This window comes from Macaca fascicularis, chromosome 9, assembly GCF_037993035.2.
Source record: "Macaca fascicularis isolate 582-1 chromosome 9, T2T-MFA8v1.1".
Lineage (NCBI taxonomy): Eukaryota > Metazoa > Chordata > Mammalia > Primates > Cercopithecidae > Macaca > Macaca fascicularis.
The window spans coordinates 25,443,347-25,466,745 of record NC_088383.1 but is presented as its reverse complement, the minus strand read 5'-3'; the positions used below and the strand labels follow the sequence as shown (position 1 = coordinate 25,466,745).

General features: G+C 37.8%; 1 protein-coding gene across 16 annotated transcripts in view; it reads left to right on the top strand.

The window, feature by feature from the left end:
* ARHGAP21 (Rho GTPase activating protein 21) overlaps positions 1–23,399 on the top strand; it is a 132,718-nt gene that overhangs the window by 51,965 nt on the left and 57,354 nt on the right. For all 16 annotated transcript variants that reach the window (XR_010577872.2, XR_012417536.1, XR_012417537.1 and 13 more), the window contains exons 2-3: positions 148–327; positions 3,487–3,511. Coding sequence is in view for 13 of the 16 variants with exons in the window: in XM_005564803.5 (XP_005564860.3) it covers positions 148–327; positions 3,487–3,511 (205 nt within the window). In the remaining 3 variants the exon portion in view is untranslated. The remainder of the gene's footprint in view (positions 1–147; positions 328–3,486; positions 3,512–23,399) is intronic.

Genomic DNA, 23,399 nt, shown 5'->3' with positions numbered 1-23,399 from the left:
TTTGATAATTGCATGCTTTGTATAATTTATGCATCCGAAAATAGTTCATATCGGCGCTTAGGTATTAACATGTTTACATAGAATTTTTTTTAGGTGAGGAAGTTTATTGTGTTATGTAATTAACTTTTACATATCTTTTCACTTTAGGTCTCAAAAAATAAAGATGGAAAAGAACAAAGTGAAACTGTATCACTGTCCGAAGATGAAACATTCTCCTGGCCAGGTCCCAAAACAGTTATGTTGAAAAGAACATCTCAAGGCTTTGGGTTTACATTAAGACATTTTATTGTTTATCCCCCAGAGTCTGCAATTCAATTTTCATACAAGGTAAGAGAAATAGTTACAACAACTTGAAAAAAACCACAAGGCCATTCCTATCCCCTTCTAGTCTTCCTCTTCCTTCCCTCTGGCCTTTTTTCTGTCTTAAAAGAATTAAGCATTACATTTGAATTTTTATTATATTATTTTTCTCCTTTTAGGTATTTTCCCACCTTGAAGAACAAAACAAAACTTTAGTCTTCTCTGAAAGATCATATTGATTCTAAACTCCAAATCTATATTTTTTAAGGACTTCTAATTCCAGACTTCATTCTACTTTTTCTAATATGTAACTGTTATCTAAAAAGGTAGTGAGTTTTGTGGGCAGACTCTGCAGAGGAAATGGTTCACTAAAATATTCCAGCAGTTATAGAAAATTAGCAGAATTAGAACAATATTTAACTTTCAGATATGTAATATGATGGCATGTTAGAATTTAGAAACACAGCTTCTCATCAGAATGAATTACATTGACAGGCTTCAGTGGACAGTAACACAGCCTGAAAAGGACAGCCTGAGATAATTATAAGTGCAGTTGACACACTGAGTACTTGCTCTGTGTTCCTTACCATTTGTTATAAGCGTTATCTTACTTTATCCACACCAGAATCCTGTGGAGCAGGTGGTATTATTGGCCCCATATAACAGATGTGGAAACTGATCTGGGTCATAAAACAGATAAGTAGTTGATCTGGGATTTGAATTTGACCAATATGCATGCTTGATGCTGAACTGTTACACAATAGCATAATGGAAATAATGATATTCAGAAGAGTTATGAGACCCTGGCCAGGCCACTTCTTTTGACCTCTAGATTTCCATTTTCATCTGTAGGAATTGAACTAGGGTATGAGAAAGTCTTTTCTAATTCTAAATATCTATGACTGCTAAACTGTCTTTTAAAAAGTAGTGTCTGTATTTGTATCTAGAGACCACAGTTTTAAATTATTTTTTGGTTAAATATGTCTTTCTAGTAATGTCCTACAGGATATGCTTTTTTTGAAATACGGAATAGCTTATTTTTTCTTTTCTTTTTTTCAATTAATTTTTTAATATTTGGTTACTTTAACACTGAGATAACAGGAAACAACTGAATATCTCTTAAGGATTGTATATAATTGCTACCTTTGGAGTGAAATTTATCTGTTTGGGTTTTCATCTCTTAAGAATCTAGTTGATATTAAAAAGTCTCAGTGTTACTTATGCATTAGGTCATATATGAGAGCACTTGATAATTACATTAGGATTGTGTATTTTTTTTGTCTTTGTTTTGGTTTTGTTTTGAATAAGAACTTTGGGTCATGATGAACATATAGGTAGTACAATGTTTTATAAGATAATTTTACCAAACTTATATAAACATGTATTATTATTATTGGAAAATATTTCTAGAAATTTTAGTAGCATACTACAATAAATCCTCACTTAACATTGTCAGTTGATTTTTGGAAACTACAACTTTAAGTGAAACGTATTTAATTGATAACTGATCTTATGTTGGCTAGAGTTTACTTGGCATATTTCTGGTCAAAAAAAAAATCACTAAACTTGTAAATAAAGACCAAAACATTTCCAGTATTAAACATTGAAGTAAATGTGAGGTGTTCATACACTTAAGAAAGAGTTATAAAAACAAGTCCAGATTTGAGGGTGGCTGGAGCCTATCCCAGCAGTTCATGCAGCTCAGAGCACGAGGTGGGACCTAACCCTGGACAGGACGCTGTCCGTCCCATTGCAGAGCACACACACAGCTGCACTCATTCAGACCGGGACAATGTGGACGCACCTGTGAATCGAACAGGCACAGTTTTGGCATGTGGGAGGGAACTACAGTACCTAGAGAAAACCCACACAGTGGGGAGAATGTGGAAACTTCACACATACAGAACCCCAGTGGGGAATTAATTTTTCTCGTGAACGTTACAACAAAACAACTTTGCATGAAATGATGGTATTCCAGGACATGCTTACACTTGTTAACAGCATGGTCATTGGCGTCAAAAGAGCCTGGATTTGAATTCCATTTCTGCCTCCTGTTAGATCTGTGACCTTGGATAAGCTAACTAACAGACAATAGTAGTACCTTCTTTACAGGCTGTGTAATGATTAAATGATACAGTAGTTGTAACACACTTAACATAGAAATTGACACTGTAATTGCTCAATAAATTTTAGCTATTAATGCTATTATTAAATACAGATGTTCTTGCAAATAGGGCTCTGTCTTGTAAATTTTACATGGAAAATATATATTGGAATATTTTCCATTTTAATTAAGAAATTTTATCAATTCACTTCAAAAGAATTAAAAATTTTAATATTGTATAGCTTTTAGAAAATGTGTAATTAATATAACAGTGTCCTTATTTTGTCACTTAGCTGGCAACTTCAGTCTCAGACCAGATCTTATAATCAGAAGAAGAAAAAAAAAAAAACACTGGGCCGCCTAAATAAAGGTCAAAAAATGATGTCATAAATTATCAGCCCTTCACCCAATGTCTGTTTTTCTTTCTGAGGTACATGGTAGCTCCAGTATGGTAGAGGCTCAGCAAATATTTGAAAAAATGTATTTTTAGACTAGTTTTTAAAGGTTCCTTTTCTAGTTTTCCAGCTAGAGGTAGATAACATGGCAGCAAGACAGCTCGGTAACAATGAAAGAGACCAAGTAGGTAAACTTCAAAATTGAATACAAGAACTTAAATATGTAGCAATTTTGGACCAGTCCATTTATATAGACAGCTCTGGGTCCTGTAATATCCCCTAAAGGCACATTTAAGTGTGGTACAGTAAGCGATGACCTGGCCTTTCCTTCTCTCCAACTGCCTACTTGACAAGTTGACTCCATTAGAAAGCTTACCCTCAAATGCCAAAAACTGAACTGATGTCCTACCCCTAAGTTGGCTTCACCCACAGCCTTGTTATCTCTGTGAAAACTCTTATCTTTCCAGTAAAAGGTACTTCCTATACTGTTATTGAAGATGGGCTATTCATTTGCTTTTGAGCTTGCAGTGGCTATAGAAGAGAATATGATCAATTAAGAATATTGTAGGTGAGATCGTAATTGGCACAATTTAGGGAGGTCAATTTGAATTAAAATGAGCCTTGCTGTGATTAACAAGAGTTTATAAATGTATACTCATGTATGTATATATATATTTTTATTTGTAGGATGAAGAAAATGGAAACAGAGGAGGTATGCTATAAACCTTTTAATTTGTCTCAATGTTTTTCTACCCATTTCTTTCTGTTCTTTAAGTGATACTAAATGAGATGATATAATTTTTAGTGTTCAAATGTATAATAATTCTTAGGTGTGAGAGCCATAGAATTAAATGTTTTTTACTGTGGACTTCTAAGTTTTATGAATTCCATTGTCTCATCTTAATTTGAACATGTAAAGATTTTATTGTTAATTGTATGTGTTTTTGTGGAGGAATATATCATAATTCCAAGGAGAGTACTTAAGATTTTTATTTCAATTAGTAATCTTTCTAAATGAGATGATTATTTTAGGTAAGGAATGCTATGTGTTTTATCAATTAGGTTTATTGAGTCAGATATTGAAAAGAAGAGGGTTTGGGTTATTCTTGTAGTTAATGTTACTGTTGATTTAAACATTAATGAACGTGAAAGGACAGTCAGGCTGGAGATAAAATTATTTCTTAATAACTGATTTCAAATCAACTTGAACGAGTTAAAATTCACACTCAACAAAATGCACCCATTAAAAACTTTTATTTCTAGATAATTTTCAACAACAAAGTTGCAAAAATAGTACAGACAATTTTCATGTATCCTTTATTTTACTTATTCTCTAGTGTTAAAAACTTACAATACCATGGGGGGCCGGGCGTGGTGGCTCACGCCTGTAATCCCAGCACTTTGGGAGGCTGAGGCGGGCGGATCACGAGGTCAGGAGATCGAGACCATCCTGGCTAACACGGTGAAACCCTATCTCTACTAAAAATACTGAAAACTAGCTGGGCGTGGTGGCTGGTGCCTGTAGTCCCAGCTACTCGGGAGGCTGAGGCAGGAGAATGGCGTGAACTCGGGAGGCGGAGCTTGCAGTGAACCAAGATCACACCACTGCACTCCAGCCTGGGCGACAGAGCGAGACTCCGTCTCAAAAGAAAACAAAACAAAACAAAACAAATTTACAATACCATGGTACAATCAACAAAACTAAACAATTAGCATTGATACAGGACTACTGTATAAACTACAGACTTTATTTGGATGTCATCAATTTTTCTGCTAGTATCCTTGTTCTCTTCCGGAATCCCTCGTTGTATTCACTTGTCGTGTCCCTATAGTCTTTCCTTGTATTTTATTACTAGTACTGATCAGTTATTTTATAGAATGTCCTTCATTTTCAGTTTATCTGATGTTTTCTCATTAGTTCAAGGTCATACATGTTTAGCAAGAATACCACATTTGCATCTATTGTAAGTGTACAGTTTGGTAAGTTTTGATGAATATATAACCGTGAAATCACTATCCCGATTAAGATGTGATATCAAAAACAACCTTTCCATCATTCCATAAAGTTCCCTTGTGCTCCTTTTTATTCTGCTGTCTTCAGACAATCACTGATCTGATTTTTATCACTATATAGGTTAATTTTTGCCTCTTCTAGATTTTTTTTTTTTTTATAAATGAAATAATACAGCATGTACTCTTTTGTCAGGCACAATATTTTTGACCTTTACTGTATTATGTGTATGGGTGCTACTACACATAATACACTGTATTATGTGTATGGGTACTATTATGTGTATAGTACTACTTTTTTTTTCATTTGCATGAATATACCACAGATTGTTTAACCACTCAACCTGTTGATGGACCTTTGTAACAACCGTTTGAGGTCTTGAGAAGGTTATGGGTTAAAATGAGAAAGAAATGGCTTTTTTTTTTTTTTTTTTTTTTTTTTTTTTGCACTATCAAAAGTAATCCGAGGGTGTAGGGCCAGGCAGGACTCTTCATAGTTGTCACTGGTACAAGATGAGCCACTCCTGCATCACCATCTGTCATGTACCAGGGTTTAGGATGAATTCCAAATGCTACTTGGCATGGGTTAGAAGTAAGCCTTAGTGGGGAAAGGGAAAACTTACAAAGCTGGCATCAGCAAGAGAAAAGAGGATATAAGTACTCCATCTTCCCATCATCCTAAAGGCTGATGTGCTGATGCCTGGACAACCTACTGGACACACAGCGTCTAGAATTCATGCCTCTTATGAGGGGAATATACTTCTAATAAATGTAGAAAGACATTGTTATAAAACTTCATGCAGATCATCATGTGTCTGACATAGCTCACTGAAGTGAATGGATTTAGTTTGTGCGTTGGCTAGGGAGAATAAACTTGAATATTTATAAGGGAAAACTAGAAGATCTATTGTAGATTCAGCAGAAGGTGATTTGAAGAGGAATAATAGAGTGAGCCTGAAGGGTATGATCTGCTGGAGAAGATAACAGTTTGCCTATTTTAATTATTAATATATGCTTAATTTCACTCAGAAAAAGGGTTTATAACCACATAAAGAAATACCTTATTTATAGCAAGATAAAATATAAGGTCAAGAGTTTATGGTAAAAAATGAATTCACATTCAGAAGATTTAGTACATGTAAACTCATGCTTTAGGTCCTAGACTGTTATTGTTGTTGTTATTATTATTTTTTGAGACGGAGTCTCACTCTGTCTGGAGTGCAGTGGCGTGATCTCAGCTCAATGCAACCTCCTCCTCCTGTGTTCAAAGGATTCTCCTGCCTCACCGCCCCCCTGCCCCCCCGCCCCCCACCCCGAGAAGCTGGGACTAAAAGTGTGCGCCACCACACCCACTTTATATTTTTAGTAGAAACGGGGTTTCACCATGTTGGCCTGGGTGGTCTCTATCTCTTGACCTGGTGATCTGCCAGCCTCGGCCTCCCAAAGTGCTGGGGTTACAGGCGTGAGCCACTGCACCCGGCTGGTCCTATACTGTTATTAAAGCTGGGCTGTAAGTTTGCTTTTGAGCTTGCCAGTGGCCATAGAAAAGATGAGAATATGATCAGTTAAGGATACACATTATTCCTAAGAAAAAACATTCTGTTTGCACTGAGGTCTGAGACAGGTTTCTCCCTTGGAAAACAAACAGTGATACAGTAGATGATATTTTCAACACCATTTCTTCTTACGGCTGTTTTTAAAGTGGTTCCTCAGTGTAAGCTGACTGCAAACCCCAAGGTCTCATTCAGCTTAAAGCACTTCTCAGCTGGGAATGATATTGCTCCCTGGAGGGTATATGGTAATGTACCCTCTTTATAAGCATCTTGATCACAATTGGGAGAGGGGGAGTGTGTATTGGCATCTGGTGGATAGAGGCCAGAGGTGCTGCTGAAACAGTGCACAGGGCAGCCCCCCACAACAAAGAATTATCTGGGTCAGGCCCAGTGGCTCACGCCTGTAACCCCAGCACTTTTGAAGGCTGAGGTGGGTGGATCACTTGAGGTCGGAAGTTTGAGACCAGCCTGGCCAACATGGTGAAACCTCTTCTCTGCTAAAAATACAAAAAATTATCCAGGGGTGGGGGTGCATGCTTCTAATCCCAGCTACTCATGAGGCTGAGGCAGGAGAATCGCTTGATCCTGGGAGGCAGAGGTTGCAGTGAGCCAAGATCGCACCACTGCACTCTAATGTGGATGACAGAGCAAGAGAGTCTGTCTCAAAATAATAATAATAGTTATTACTATTACCTGGTCCCAAATATTAATAATGCAAGGGCAAGAAACCCTGGTTTAAAGTGATGGGCACCAAAGCATTGTGGTCCAAGTGTATACCCATGAGTCTGGCTTGATCCAGTGACAACATTCAAAGCGTTTAGAAGAATGGATATTCAAGGCTGCATATCCAGTGATCTTTTATGATTATTATCCCTTACAGCTGAACTTGAGTTCTGAACTGAGTTACTGCTATAGTGTGAGGTTAAATTATCTGGTTGCTCTACTGATATTTTATGATGTTGATTAAGGGATAATCCTAAGTAAGAAAAGTTACATCATAAGAAAATATAGAGTTAATATAATAACTAGAAGATAAAATGGCTGAAAGAAAAAGTCCATGAAGGATGTAAATACAGTCATCCCTTGATGTACCCAGGGGATTGCTTCCAGGACCACCCACATATGTACTGATCTGCACACACTCATGTCCTGTAATAGACCCTGTGGAACCCATGTATTGGAAACACAGCTTTTGCATCCGTGTGTTACTGTGAATACCATATTTTTACTGAAAAAAAAAAAAAAAATCCGCAGATCTACAGAGTTCAAACCCATTGTTCACGGGACAACTGTAATTGAAATGTAGTAAAAGTTTACCATCAGAGGTCTAACAGATTAAGGGAGAAAATAATGATAAGTGAGGTTAACAAAAAGGTAAATCAATTAGCTAGTTAAAAGACTAATAAGATAATTTCAAAAATCACAAAACTAAGGCTTTAAAATGGGAGAAATAGAAATTCAAGTACCTTACCTCTTCTGAAGCAAAGTTCAACAAAGTTGGATATTTATTAAGTCCAGATCTGTAGTCTTCTTCCTAAGCGAAGAAGAATATGAAAAGGTATGAGAGTATTTGGAGAAAGCGTTTTATAATATAATTGTAATATATTTGGAAGAACTGCTTGATTTTGGGGAGTGGATTGGGAGAGTGGTGGAAATTAGCACATGACTGAGAACTTAATCTGTTCCAGGCATCATAATATATATTTTAATCGTCTTTAATCCTCAGTCTAACCCTGTAAGATGTGAGATATTCCTATTTCCTTCACTCTAACCCTGTAAGGTGTGAGATTTCCTATATTCCTACAAAATAATATTCCTATTTTGTAGATGAGGGAACTGAGGCTGAGAAATAACTTGCCTACAATCACATAGCTAGTAAGGGATAGTAACTGGATTTCCAAATCAGTTGGGTCTAACTCTTAGGTCCATCTTATAATTCTGCCATCTTACTTCTGTTAACATCTTTTTAAGTCCCCTTCCTCATTTCTTTAATTTTATTTTAAAAATAATTCTAGTCTTAAAAAAGGGTGTGACTTATGTAGTGTTAAGAATTAGAAGATAAATATAGGGTATATTTAGTATGTTATGAAATTAATTCTGTGCATCCTGCATGGAGAAAGGTCAAGGAGATCCCAAGTTTAGAGGCTGTGAACACTTTGCAGGAGCAACCATCACTTGTTACTCAGTTTCAGTACTTGGCTAGCCGTGGACCTGCAAAGCTTAATGAGGTTATGGAGTCCTAGTGCTCCACCTACCTTGATTGCACCTTTGCTTTCCAAGTGTGAGTTTGATCTTGGCATCCCAATTGATAGTTGGGGTCACAGGCTATTTCACAAAGGCCTGTTTAGCCCTAAGTATAATAGTCATGATATCATTGCAAATAACCTGATCAACAGTTATACCATATTGTATGTGAAAAAAATTTCTTCTAACTTCTAGACAATTATTTACAAGTCAGTTTTTAGAATGCAATCTATTCAGAGACAAACTATATATAATTTAGTATTTTAATTCAACAGAATGTTATGATTTTTATCTTACTGTCTCATTTCTTTTGAAAACTTATTTTCAAGCATATTGAGATCACGAAATCCTTTTATGTAGAATTTTGTGTTAGTTTAGTTGAAACGGAGCCTCCAGTGTAATGATCACAGTCAAAGCCTAGAATCACTGGAGAGAAAATAATTGCCAGGATTTTATTCAAACTCCTAAGAGATGCTGTTATAATGCCAAAATTCTGTTAAACAGTTGAACGATTTTGTTTTGGTCTTCTTCCCTTTTGGCAATTTAGTGAAATCTCTTTTGCCACTTAATTTTCTTGTTTCTTTCTTATCAACCAAGAAATACTGAGCCATTTAATTTTCTGATTATTTTACTTACCCAGTGTTTGCATTTTGTTATGTTTCTCGTATCCTTTATGTGTGCAGTCATATTTTAAAGGTATTTTTTCTTGTTGGTTAGTTTTCTGTACTATGATGCAGATGTTTTATAAGAAAAAGGTTAAGTAAAAGAATATTTTTTTGGTGGTAATAGTTGCTTGTGAATAATTAATATCTTGCTGACATCCTGTATTCCCTTAAATCTCTGGAGAATATAAATAATAATTTATAATATAACAATATAGTATAACACTATGTTCTAATATAATATAATTATAATATAAATAATATTTTACAGAATTTATGAATATTAAGAGTAGTGGGATGGTGGCAACCAGCTTCTGTGAGTCTTTCGGTAGCTCGAACTGGTCAGATGGCCTTGAGAGAAGGGTGGTCTCGGGATGCCATCCAAAGTTGATGACAGTGGTCGGAGCCCTGGCTCCAGCATGGGGGCCTGAGCAGAACATCAGATATTTAGCTTACTGTGGTATACTGATGAGCAGAGCTCTTCCGCTACATACGTCAATTTTGATTAAGGAGATATGTGCAGTAACTTTCTTCAAAATCGCTGCACCATTGATAAACAAAAGAAAATATTCAGAGAGGAGGATTTTAGGCTATTTAATGGAGAAAGTGTATGATGTTATATTGGGAATGGAGGATTGTAAGCATTTCATTCCTTGGTGCAAAAAATCAGATATAATATCAAAGAGATCTGGATATTATAAAACACTATTAGAAACTGAGTTTCCACCAGTGTTGGATTGATATTCAGCAATAACCTTGGCAAAACCTCATTTGGTAAAGGTATCCTGTACTGATGGGAGACTTTTCTTTTTTTTTTTTTTTTTTTTTTTTTTTTTTTTTTTTTTTTTTTTTTGAGACGGAGTCTCACGCTGTTGCCCAGGCTGGAGTGCAGTGGCGCGATCTCGGCTCACTGCAAGCTCCGCCTCCTGGGTTCACGCAATTCTCCTGCCTCAGCCTCCTGAGTAGCTAGGACTACAGGCGCCCGCCACCGCGCCCGGCTAATTTTTTGTATTTTTAGTAGAGACGGGGTTTCACTGTGGTCTCGATCTCCTGACCTTGTGATCCGCCCGCCTCGGCCTCCCAAAGTGCTGGGATTACAGGCTTGAGCCACCGCGCCCGGCCTGGGAGACTTTTCAAGCATGGTCCATGATCTAAGGCTTTGGGTGGGATATCAGAAGCATGTTTAGAATTGCTTTCAAAATGGGTAGCAGCATTACATGGATCTCTTCTGAAGGCTTTGGGAAGGAGCATTCACTGAACCCTTTAGCATCTCTTTTTTTTTTTTTTTTAACGAGTAAGAGGGTGTTGCTCTGTGCCCAGGCTGGAGTGTAGTGGCATGATGATAGCTCACTGCAGCCTCCAATTTATGAGCTCAAGCCGTCTTCCTGCCTCAGCTTCCTAAGTAGCTGGGACTATAGGTGTGCCCCACTGCCTCCCAGAGTCATTTTTAACTATATTGGCCATTTAAACTAAGTTTCTCTGGCAGTTAGGTAAACATACTAATTAGGTATGTTTTTTATGAACTTTTAATACTAGTCATTAGAACAATCACAGGTGTCTTAAATATTCTTGAGGATATTTTAGGAAGTAGGAAGAATAATGATGATGATGATAACAATAATGATGATGGTAGTGGTGGTGGAGGCTAATTTAACAGCGTACTTGCTGCAATCCAAGACTTTCCATGGATTAACTCATTTAACCCTCTCAGCAGCTTTCTAAGGTGGATATTATTATCACCACCATATTTCAGATGATGAAACTAAAATGCAGAGTGTTTAAGTTACTAGCAGGTGGCAGAGCTGGACTACAACTCAGGAAGTCTCTAAGTTTCTACCACAGCTTCTCAATAAAGTTCTTTACTCTTGGCTGGGTATAGTGGCTCAGGCCTGTAATCCCAGCACTTTGGGAGGCCAAGGCCAGGAGGTTGAGAACAGCCTGGGCAACATAGCAAGATCTCTGTATCTACAACACAAAAAAAGAAAGTTCTTTACTCTCGCATAATTCATTCTTGAAAATGTGTAAGAACGAGTATTCTGGGCCGGGCACGGTGGCTCATGCCTGTAATCCCAGCACTTTGGGAGGCCGAGGTGGGCAGATCACCTGAGGTTGGGAGTTTGAGACCAGCCTGACTAACGTGGAGAAACCCCATCTCTACTGAAAATACAAAATTAGCCGGGTGTGATGGCACATGCCTATAATCCCAGCTACTCAGGAGGCTGAGGCAGGAGAATTGCTTGAACCCGGGAGGTGGAGGTTGCAGTGAGCCAAGCACACCATCGTACTCCAGCCTGGGCAGCAAGAGTGAAATTCCATCTCAAAAAAAAAATAAAGGATTCTGTTCCCTTGAAAGGTAGATAATAATAAAAGATCCATTTGTATATCTTCTTTGGACAATAGTGCTGATGTGAACATGCATGTACAAGTGTTTGTCTGAATTCTTGTTTTCAATTTTTGGGGATTATACCTAGGAGTAGAGTTGCTGGGTCACATGGTAATCCTATGTTTCATATTTTGAGGAACTGCCAAACCATTTTCCATAGTGGCTACACCATTTCTCTGTCTCCACCAGCCATGAATGAGGGTCCTAATTTCTGTACATCCTCACCAACATGTGTTATTTTCCATTTTTTGTATTATAGCCAACCCAGTGGGTGTGAAGTGGTATCTCATTGTGGTTTTGATTCGTATTTCCTTAATGCCTAATGATTTTGAGCATCTTTTTGTGTGCTTGTCACCATTTGTGTATCTTATGTGGAGAAATGTCTGTTCAAATCCATTGCCCATTTTTAAATGGGGTTGTCTTTTTGTTGTTGAGCTATAAGTATTCTTTATATATTCTGGTTACCAGGTCCTTGTCAGATATATGATTCGCATGTATTTTCCTCCATTATGTAGGTCATCTTTTCACCTTTTTTTTCACTTTCTTAATGTACTTTGCTGCACAAAAGTTTTTAATTTTGATAAAATATAATTTATCTACTTTTTATTATTTTGCTCATGTTCTTGTTGTTAAAAACATTTTGATGAGTGGAAGAAACCAAGCACAAAAGAGTAGTACCTGGTTCCATTTATATAAAATCCTAGGAAAGACTAATCTAAACAGGTTTGTGAGTTGGCATGGTGGTTTTGCACCTGTAGACCTAGTTACTGGGAAGGCTGAGGATGGAGAGATTGCTTGAACCCAGGAATTCAAGGCCACCTTGGGCAGCATAGCAAATAGCGAGACCTTGTCTCTTTTTTAAAAATTTTGTTTTTTGAGACAGTCTAGCTTTGTCGCCCAGGCTGGAGTACAGTGGCATGATCTTGGCTCAGTGCAAGCTCCGCCTCCCGGGTTCACACCATTCTCCTGCCTCAGCCTCCCAAGTAGCTAGGACTACAGGCACTCCCCACCATGCCCGGCTAATTTTTTTGTATTTTTAGTAGAGACGGGGTTTCACTGTGTTAGCCAGGATGGCCTTGATCTCCTGACCTCGTGATCTGCCTGCCTTGGCCCCCCAGAGTGCTGAGATTACAGGCGTGAGCCACCACACCCGGCCAACACCTTGTCTCTTAAACAAAACGAAACAAAATCCTCTTCTAAACAGTTCTGTGGTCACCTGAATTGACTGGTAAAGGGTACCAGGGAACTTGTTAGCATAATAGAAATGTTCCATATTATGGTTATGGTAGTAGTTACATGGGTGTTTGCAGTTGTCTAAACTTATTGAACCCTGCACTTAAAATGGGTATTTTTTATCTTGTGTATGTTATACTTCAATAAAGCTGATTTTTAAAAAAATATGTACAACTTATCCAATCTACTGTTAATTGACATTGAATTTTTTTCAGTGTTTAGCTACTTCAAACAATGCAGCTATGAGTATTCTCGTATGTGTACTTTTGTACACACATGTACTCATTTCTAGAGAGTATGTATATGTAGGCATTGCTGGGTCGTGGGTATGCATATGGTTACATTTAGTAGATGCTGCTAAACAGTTTTCTGAGGGGACTGTACCCATTTACACACTCAGCAACAGTGTATGAGAGTTCCACTTGCTCTGGATCCTCACTGACACTTGCTATTGTCAGTCTTTGTAATTTTAGTCATTGTAGTGGATGTACAGTGGTGTGGACTATGGCTTTAATTTAGATTTCCTGAAGACTAATGAGGTTGATTACCTTTTATTTGGATTTTACCTGTCAGTTCTTTTTTATTATTAACTTGTAGGCATTCTTTAAATATTGTGGATGAGGACTTTGTTAGTGATATACAATTGGCAGGTAATTCAACCTGTGACTTGCCTTTCAGTTTCTTATTAGTAATTTTTATAAAGGGAAGTTTCTAATTTTAATGTCATGTGAATTATCAGTCTTTTGTGGTTAATAGTTCATGAGTTCTAATTAAGAATTTTTTTCTACTCCATGGTCATGAAGATATCCTCCTGTGTTATCTTCAAGATATGTTATTCACAATTAAGCCTACAATTCACCTAAAATTGATTATTTTTGCATATGGTGTGAGGTCAAGGTGAATTTTTTTCCTATGTAGATATTGATTTGATCCCACACTATTTTGTGGAAAGTCCATACTTTCTCTCGAGGTCTGTAATACCACCTTGATCATAAAGTGTATGTGTGTAGGTCTGTTTCTAGACTTGCTTCTATTCCAGGGATTGACCCATGGCTCATTTTTGTGCAGCTTCCAAGCTAAGAATAGATCTGTATTTTTATAGGGTTGTTAAAAAAAGAAGAATATGCGACGGAGATTGTATGTGTCCCAGAAAGCCTAAAATACTTACTGTCTGGCTCTTTACAGAAAAAGTTTGCCAAACTTTGTTCTATTCCATTGATCACTTTCTTTGCACCAAGACGACACTATCTTAATTAATATGGCTTTATAATAAGTGTTGCTGTTGGGTAGAATAAGTCTTCTTAGAATTGAATTTTCAGTTTCTATACCCACAAGAAAAAATTCTGTTGGAATTTTGATTGATTTTATATTGTTTATAATACTGGAATATTTGAAATATTGAATGTTTTGATCCATGAATGTGGTATATCTCTCTCATGAATCCTTTGATTTTTCTTCCTTCATCACTTAATGTAGTAGATCATGTTGATACAGTTTTCAAATGTGAAACCAGCCCTGCATTACTGGACTAAACCAAACTTGTTCACAATGTGTGACGCTTTTTATGTATCACCAGATTTGGTTTTCTGTTTCATTTAGAATTTTTGATCTCTGCTTAAGGATTGCCTTCACCTAAAGGCGGGCCTTGGTCTGATAATTGATATTTAGCAGCAGACATCAAGATGGAAGCAGATACTAAACCAGGATGAGATATGCAGAAGACTTATTGGGGGCCATGCCTATAAAGGATAAAGAAGAAAGCAAGAGAGTACAGGAGAAAACTTCAGACCATGAGACAGGCCTGACCTCTGTGAAAGAAGAGAGGAAAGGAACGAATTGGAAGGAAGGGCCCCAGACTGCAGCACAGATCTAAGAACTCCTCTGCTAGGCCAGTGAAGAATCCCCAGGCAAACGCTTGTCTTTTAGAAGAATCCTGCTTTGGGCAGAAATGGGGAAATGTGGCCTCTGCATGAACATGGTGATGGATCCAAAGGGCGGCAGCTGGGGCTGTCAGTCACAGTCTTCCCTGCGGCAGGTTCTTCAGAAGGAAGGCGGAACAGCACACCTCCATGCTTGACATGGTTGGGCTTTTTCTTTTCACCCCTGCTCACAAGTTGTGTTCTTTTGGGGACCTCAACTGAAAACATGGTGTTTTCTAGAGCTCTTTTCCTTGGCTGGCCCTGAAGTTCCTTTTTTTTTTTTGTCTCCTCAGCCTTTTGAGATTGATGGAAGCTCTGTGTAGCTGGTCAGTCTCTCAGCCATTACTTTGGAAACAGGAAATGCCTCAAGGTGAACAGTTGTACAAAGCACTGGACTCACCTCTCTGGATTTCCATGTATTTGGAAGCTTGTTCCATTAGGCCATCTTTGCCTTGGTAGCTTTCTGGTGCCTTCACACAATAGTGATTATACATCATCTAGCTTTTCTGGCTGTTGTTCATGGGTGCAAGAGTTGATTCTGTAACCAGCTAGTTCACAGTAGGTAGATTTAGAAATTTTCACCTATGTATTTAATGTAATTAATTATGTATTTATTGTTTAATCTTCACCTTTATTTTGAACTCCTCTTGGTTCATTCTTACATTTTTCTCTTTTCTGAAATTAAAAAATAATTTCTCTTTTATACTTTCTACTTGAAAGGCTAAATAACATTATTACCCTTCTTTTAGTGGTTACCCTAGAAACAATATGCAAACTCATCAAAGTCTAATGCTACTTAATTCTGTTCTACTCTTATACAATATAAGGACCCTAGAACATTTTAACTCCACTATCTCCTTCCTATCTACATGTTGCGTTTTTTGTTTTTGTTTTTGTTTTTTTTAAAGAGATGTGGTCTCGCTGTGTTTCCCATGCTGATCTTGAACTCCTGGCCTCAGGCAGTCCCCACTTAGGCACTACTCAGAGCCTCAGCCTCCTGAGTAGTTGGGATTATAGGCATGAGCCACTGCGCCTGGCTCCAACATGTTACTTATATGTGATGTAATTCTCTCTTCTTTTTTCCCTGAAATATCTGTGTTCTCCCCTCGTTTTTGGAAGGTATTTTTGCTGGGTACACAATTATTCAGTAATATTGAAGATATTATTTCATTCGTACTCCATCTCCCATGGCTACTAAATTCTCTAGTTTCTCTTTTTCTTCTTTTTTGTCTTTCTGGTCTGCATTCTGGATAATTTCTTCCAATATATGTTCAGTAAATTTCTTTTTAGTTAAGTTTTAAAGTTTGATTATGAGAAGTTTTTTAGGGTATTACAGCAAATATGCTTGATCACTTCTTATAGTTTCTTCACCTGGATCACTTTTAGGTTTATCTTTTTATTTCTTCAGACATGGTAAGCGGAATTTTTTTATAATCTGTGCCTGGTGATTCCTTTATCAGAAGTCTTTGTGAGTCTGTTTCTCTTGTTTGTTTTCTCTGGTAGCTTTAGCTTAGAATATTGTTGTTTTCCATGGTGTTTTTTTTTTTTTTTTTTTTTTTAACTGCTTTGTGTTTCTTGACCTTCAAAAACTATTACTTGGGGATTCTTTGAGATCTAAGATGAAAAATCTCTTCTCCAAGTTGATTGGTGTTTGCTTTTGACAAGGAACAGGCTGTTACCTGAGTTAGCCTACAAATCCATGTCCATGTGCAGTTTAGCCCATGGCCACTTCTTAGAGCTATCTTTTCCCTTCCTTTTTTTTCTTTTTCCTACTTTGTAGCCCCAAAGTAGCCTCTGGGTTGGTGGGGAATTATTTGTAGTTACCCTTCCTCTTAAGTGTGGGTGAGTCTCCAGATAGATTCCTAACTGGACTTGGGGCTTTTTCTTCTATTTGCTGGGTAGAAAAGTCCTTAAAATGGATGCTCATGTTCAGTGTCCTGGGCATGTATTGTTTCACTGTTATCAATAGTATTTTGGAATGTAATTTTCTAACAGCTAGGCTTTACATGTATATATACTATGGTTCAGATATAAATTACCCATCTCTCTATATTAGCCCAATTAGCTAGTACATTGATAAGTCATTAGATAATTTGCTGCCCATGTATTTGTCCTATTAAGAAGTAGTTATAATAAAATTACCAAGTTATTTGTAGTTTGCTATTATGGGTAATATTTCCTAATGTAAAATGTATAAACTCACTTATATTCATATATGGACACATACACATATGCATACATAAACACACACAAAGGTAATAAGTGATTCTATATGTTGCTAGTAACAAGTTAATTTCAAAATATTTATTTGTTCTTCTCTAGTGGACAGGTGGGAATATATGGGAAAGGAGGTCTCCAGGGTTGTCTTCTGACTAACTAGGACATGATTAAAACACTTGGGAGCCTCAGATATAAAGGGGCTGTGATGGTAAGATATATACATTTTGACCCTATGATGAAATTTTTTTTTTTTTTTTTTTTTTTGAGACAGAGTTTCGCTCTTGTTGCGCAGGCTGGAGTGCAATGGTGCAATCTCGGCTCACTGCACTCTCCGCCTCTGGGTTCAAGCAATTCTCCTGTCTCAGCTTCCCAGGTAGCTGGGATTACAGGCACCTGCCACCACACCCGGCTAATTTTTGTATTTTTAGTAGAGACAGGGTTTCACCATGTTGGCCGAGCTGTCTCGAGCTCCTGACCTCAAGGTGATCCACCTACCTCGGCCTCCCAAAGTGCTGGGATTACAGGCGTGAGCCACTGCACCCAGCTGACCTAGGATATGTATTTTTAAAAAGAAGATGGAGAAAACTTGAAACTTTGCTTGAAAGAGAATTGCTTAGAGAGAAAGTGATAGCTGCTTTCAGATGTTTGAAGGGATAAATGGAGTAGATTGATGTTTCACAATTTTTAAAAGCTATAGATGGACCTTTCCCCTAATTCTCTACTGGAAAATTCCTGCTCATATTTTGGAGACAATCTGAGTGATCGTTCATGCTATGTGGTAAACGAGTAGGGAATTTCTTCCTCCTGACGTACCTCTTCTAGGGAGGTGGTGGCAGCAGCACAAACCTATGAAGGCAAATTGAGAAATGAGAGGCAAAGGCTGGGTATTAGAATATGCAGGCTGGGCATGGTGGCTCATGGGTGTAATCCTAGCACTTTGGGAGGCCGAGGTGGGTGGATCACCTGAGGTCAGGAGTTGAGACCAGTCTGGCCAACACTGTGAAACCCTCGTCTCTACTAAAAATAGAAAAATTAGCCGGGTGTGGTGGCACATGCCTGTAATCCCAGCTACTTGGGAGGCTGAGGCAGGAGAATCGCTTGAACCCAAGAGGCAGAGGTTGCAGTGAGCCAAGATCATGTCACTGCCCTCCAGCCTGGGGAACAGAGTGAGACTCTGGAAAAAATAAAAGCAAAGTAAACTTTTCTTACATACTTTGACTTTTCAGTATTTTTATGGACAATAATTTTTTTTATGTATTACTTTCAGAGCAAAGATCATTAAGAATAGAAATTGTCTGTTATTGCTGAGTTTTCAGTGCCTAGCAAGTACCTGGCACCTATATATAGTAGGAGCTCAGATGTTTGCTGAGTAAATGTGTTGAATAAAGGGAGGTGCACTGGGGTGTTTCGAATGATGACTACCATCTTGAATTGGCCCAAGCTTCTAAAATGACTGTTCCCAAAGCTGCAAAATTTAGTATGTTAGTGTCTAACCTCTGCTGTTGAAGAAGAAAAGCAGATTTCCAACTGCCCTCCTACTTTTCTTTTATCTTTTCCCATCAACCTCTCTAACACAGAGTGCCAGTGACACTCTTTTGATTTAGAAATCAGTTTCACATAGCTGCTATGTGTGTAAGCTAGAACAGTGATAACAAAAATATGGCAATCCTGGATTTACATAACAATTTGGACTTCCTCTTTGTAAAATAAACTGGTAAAGTAAGGTGGTCAAGTTAGATGAAGGGTTAAAAAAAAAATCTTTTACTTCAAGTCCCAGGAAACCTTGTTTATAGTGATCTAAAATGCAAGAAATTCAGTTGGATTAAAGTAGCATTGTCAGAAAATTACATTTCTAGGAGTAGATTTTAAGAGTGAAAAAAAGTGCATGAAGTTAATTTGGCAGCCAAGAAAATAAATGAAATTTTAAAAATCTCTTTAAGGGTTCTAAAACATTTCACATGGAATTTAGGATTTCAGAGAACTAATTGGAGACCCTGAACAGATAGGGCGATACAGGTAAAAAAGAAGAAAGTACATGGCAGAGTATTAATGTTCTCCAAGATGTTAATTTCTCCTCTGGAAATAACTTCTTTATAGAAATGTTATTTTAGAGGTAACTCTAATTAGGTAATTTTGAGCTTTTTTTTTTAAATTATTTTTTAAATTTGTAATTGACAAATAATTGTACATATTTATGAGATACAGTGTGATATTTTAATGCATGTATACATTGTATAATGATCAAATCATTGTATAATGGTTTCTTTTTATTATTAAAGTTTTTTAGAGACAAGTTCTCACTATGTTGCTCAGGCTGGTCTTGAACTCCTGAACTCAAGTGATCCTCCCACCTTGGCCTCCCAAAGTGCTAGGATTACAGGACTAAGCTACCATGCCGAGCCATTTTTTTTCCCCCCTTAAATTCAGGGTCTCATTCTGTCTCCCAGGCTGGAGTGCAGTGGCACAATCTCAGCTCACTGCAACCTCTACCTCAGCCTCTGGAATAGCTGGGACCACAGGCTTGCACCACCGTGCTTGACTAATTTTTCTATTTTTTGTAGTGACAGGGTTTTGCCATGTTGCCTAGGCTGGTCTTGAATTCCTAGGCTCCGGGCTCTGCCTCCCAAAGTGCTAGGATTACAGGTATGAGCCACCACACCTGGCCAAGTTGATTTCATAGAAGTTGAGCTGTCTTTTTTTTCAACTGCTCTGTAACTTAAGACCTTAATCATAGACACCCCCTTGTTGGGTAGTCCCATTTTCCTTCCTGATTGTTGTCCAGCTAGTTAGCCTGCATTGAAAGTACTTGATTCATAAATCCATTTAGTAAAGATTTAATTATAAGAGTTATAGTTCCTGTTTTGATGTTTAACAGATAGGTTTTCATCTTTGCTATAAAAACAGAACAGAAATATTTACATGTAAATGCCAAATACATTAAATCAAGAAATATAATTTTTGTTTGTTTATTCCCTTAGCAAACATCTGTTGAGTCAGTCCTGTGAGCCACTCACTAAACTAATTACTGGGAAGGAAGTGATATGGCCTCTAACCTCACTTCCTTCAGATAGCTGTGCACATGTCACCTGTTAGAGAGGCCTTCTCTGACCACTTCAGAGAAACAGCCCTGCCTTTCCCTCTTCCTTTCCTTCTCACTCTGCTTATTGTTCTTCACAGCAGTTATTACCATTTCTCATATTACTTATTTCTTCCTGAGCATTTTTCTCTCTCAGTTGGAATGTAGAGCAGAGACTTTATTTTCTTACTTTATTTCTTAAAGCCCAGAACAGTTCCTGGCACGTATATATCTAATGAATATATATAGAATACAGACTCTGATTCCTTGGGCCGTGATCCTGCAACAACTGCATATACCTTTATTTTTGCACTTATGTAATTATTTTATATCCTCCACCAAACTAGAAACTACTTTTTTCTTTTTATTCCCTGAGACAGAGCCTCGCTCTATGGCTCAGTTGGAGTGTAGCAGCACGATCTTGGCTCACTGGAGCCTACACCTTCTGGGTTCAAGCGATTATCCTGCCTTAGCTTCCCTAGTAGCTGGGACTACAGGCACTCACCACCACACCTTGCTAATTTTTGTATTTTTTAAGTAGAGATGGGGTTTCACCATGTTGGCCAGGCTGGTCTTTATCTTCTGACTGCGGGTGATCCACCCACCTCAGCCTCCCAAAGTGCTGGGATTACGGGTGTGAGCCACCACACCTGGCCGGAACTTCTTGAAGCCAGAGTTTTAACCACCAGGCGAGGGGATCTCAGGTGGGGTGTCCATTGGGTTGTTAACAGATGAATAGGAGTTTATCAGGAGGAAGGAAAAATGGCATTCTAGAACAGATTTAGAGACATTTAGAAGTTACATTTGCACAGATTTGGTGGAAGGATTTGAGGATGGAGTGTACGTCTCCAGTTAAAGATGACTTTTGGAGCATTATGCTTTTCTGACTTGAGTGACTGGATAGATGGGGGTGTCATTAAATTAAGGATTGAAGGATATTGAAGTGAAATATATCTCTCCTTCCTCTGGAGAAATGAGTTTAGTTTGGGATAAGTTGCATTTCTGATGCCTGTAGAGAGTTCCGTATCTAGCTGAAAATTTGTTTCTGGAGTTCTCAAGAGAGAGGTTAGGGGTTGAAAATAGATTTGACAGGTAAGTGAAGGTAAGTGATATATACACTACATTTTTAAGAAGTGTGAAAAACAATGGGATAGAGAACATAGCTATATGGAAAGGTGGAGAGAACTTTTGTTGTTTTAAGTTTGGGAAGCTTTTGTATATCCATGAGATTTGGAGAGAAGACCAGGGATTTTCTCACATGACGTTTTACATGTGAGAAGAGATAATTATGGAGGCAAGGTCCTGAAGAGGGCTGATGACTAAATCCCACCTGAAATAAGACAAAGAACATGAGGACAGGCAAAGAAAAAAAAGTTGAGGATATAGCAACTGAGTGAACTGGGAAACAAGGTTATCGAACTAGCGTGAGGAAATCAGCATGGAACAGCAAGTTAAAGAGGGTTATTATGGCCGGCTGTGGTGACTCATGCCTGTAATCCCAGCACTTTGGGTGGGAGGTCGAGGCAGGAGGATCACTTGAAGTCAGTTCAAGATCACCCTGGTCAATGTAGCAAGACCTTGTCTCTATAAAAATAAATTTAAAAAAAGAAGGTTACTAGAAGTTTGAAACAGCAACTTTGAGCGGGCAGGAATTAAAATGCAAGCAAGAGACTTTTCTGAGCAGTGTCAAGAACTTAGCTGAACTGGGAAATTGTAAATCAGTGGTTGTTATGCAGTCTTATTCAGCTGTAGTAGCAGGCCAAGAAGAACAGAGCAGGCGTATTTTGGAATTCTCCATAGTCAGAGTTGGCAAATCAAATGCTTTGAAAGGTTAAGGGGAAAGGAAGTTGAGGGTGCTGGTGAATTTTGTTGAAATACTGATCCATGGGTAATCTTAGTAAGAAAGAAAGTTACTTCTGTTCCAGTGTTAGTATATGTGTTGCCAAAGTGAGCATGGAAGTAATTTCTGGAGGGAGACTGATAGCTTAGAAGAATGGAGAAGACTAAAGGGAATGGAAGGTCTTGATAAAGTCAAGCAAGTTTAATTGGTTGAAGGATTGAGAGGATAAAGTCAGATAGAAAGGTAATTGGTTAGAGCACCATAACGAGTTTTTCTGAGTTTGCAAAGAAATTAAATTCTAGCATAACAGAAATAATAGGGTTATGAATCTAGATATAATATCGTTTGTGAAATGTGTGAAATGTTAGGGGGAAAAAACCCAATGCTACTTGAACTTCAAATACTTCAGAAGGCAGATGCCAGGATTCTTTGTTCATTGTAGGATAATCAATGCCTGGCACATTTGTAAGAGCTTGGTAAATATTTGTTGAATGAATAACACCCATCTACAGGCTTTCTTGCCTAGATACTTCATAATGCCAGAAAATTTTGATTCACGCCTGACATCTAGTGGTATTGTACTTAAACTGCTATTGAGTGGCAGCATTTTCCTTACACTATTTGAGGGAAATAGTACAGATTAGTTGTAGCACAATTGCTTTGTTCCTGAAACAACTCTCCAGGTTGGTTTTGGGAATTTTTACTATTGGCATTTTCCAGGGCTCTAATTTTAATTAGTCAGCAAACATTTATTGAGCATCTACTATGTGCCAGGCATTGTTCTGTGTGCTGGAGATTTTCATGTACTGTATATTCTCGTGCATATATGAACTCAATGAACTTGAATACATTGGTAGAGCAGTTGCATTGGGAATGGGCTACTTGTTAAGACACTTAACTTAGGATTCTATTATGATTTTTACATGTGAAACCTTTCTAAATTGATTTCATAGCCTTTGGGGCTATCATTTCTGTCATGACATACTGCTTTTTATTAATGTTAAGTAGGTATTTAGGAAGATGAATATAGAGTGGGTTTGTTTGTCAGCTTACAGTAGAAATCACATAGTGCAGGAAGCTACATACTGTGAAGAACTATTGAAGGATTTTGTTGTCTTGCCTTTAAGAAAATGTAAAGTTCTTATCTGTTAGTGGTGTATATGGATATATTTAAAGTATCTATGAATGACATGATATCTGGGATTTGCATTAAAATGTTTTAAAGTGGGTAGGTTTCAATGAAGCAAGACAAGATTGACAGATTTTTAAATAATTATTTAAGCTGCATTCATGGGGCTTTGTTGTCCTCTCTACTTTTGTGTATGCCGGACATTTCCACAGTAAAACTTTTTTTTTTTTTTTTTTTTTGAGACAGGAGTGCAGTGGCACAGTCTTGGCTCACTGCAACCTCCGCCTCCCGTGTTTAAGCAATTATCTGCCTCAGCCTCCCAGGTAGCTGG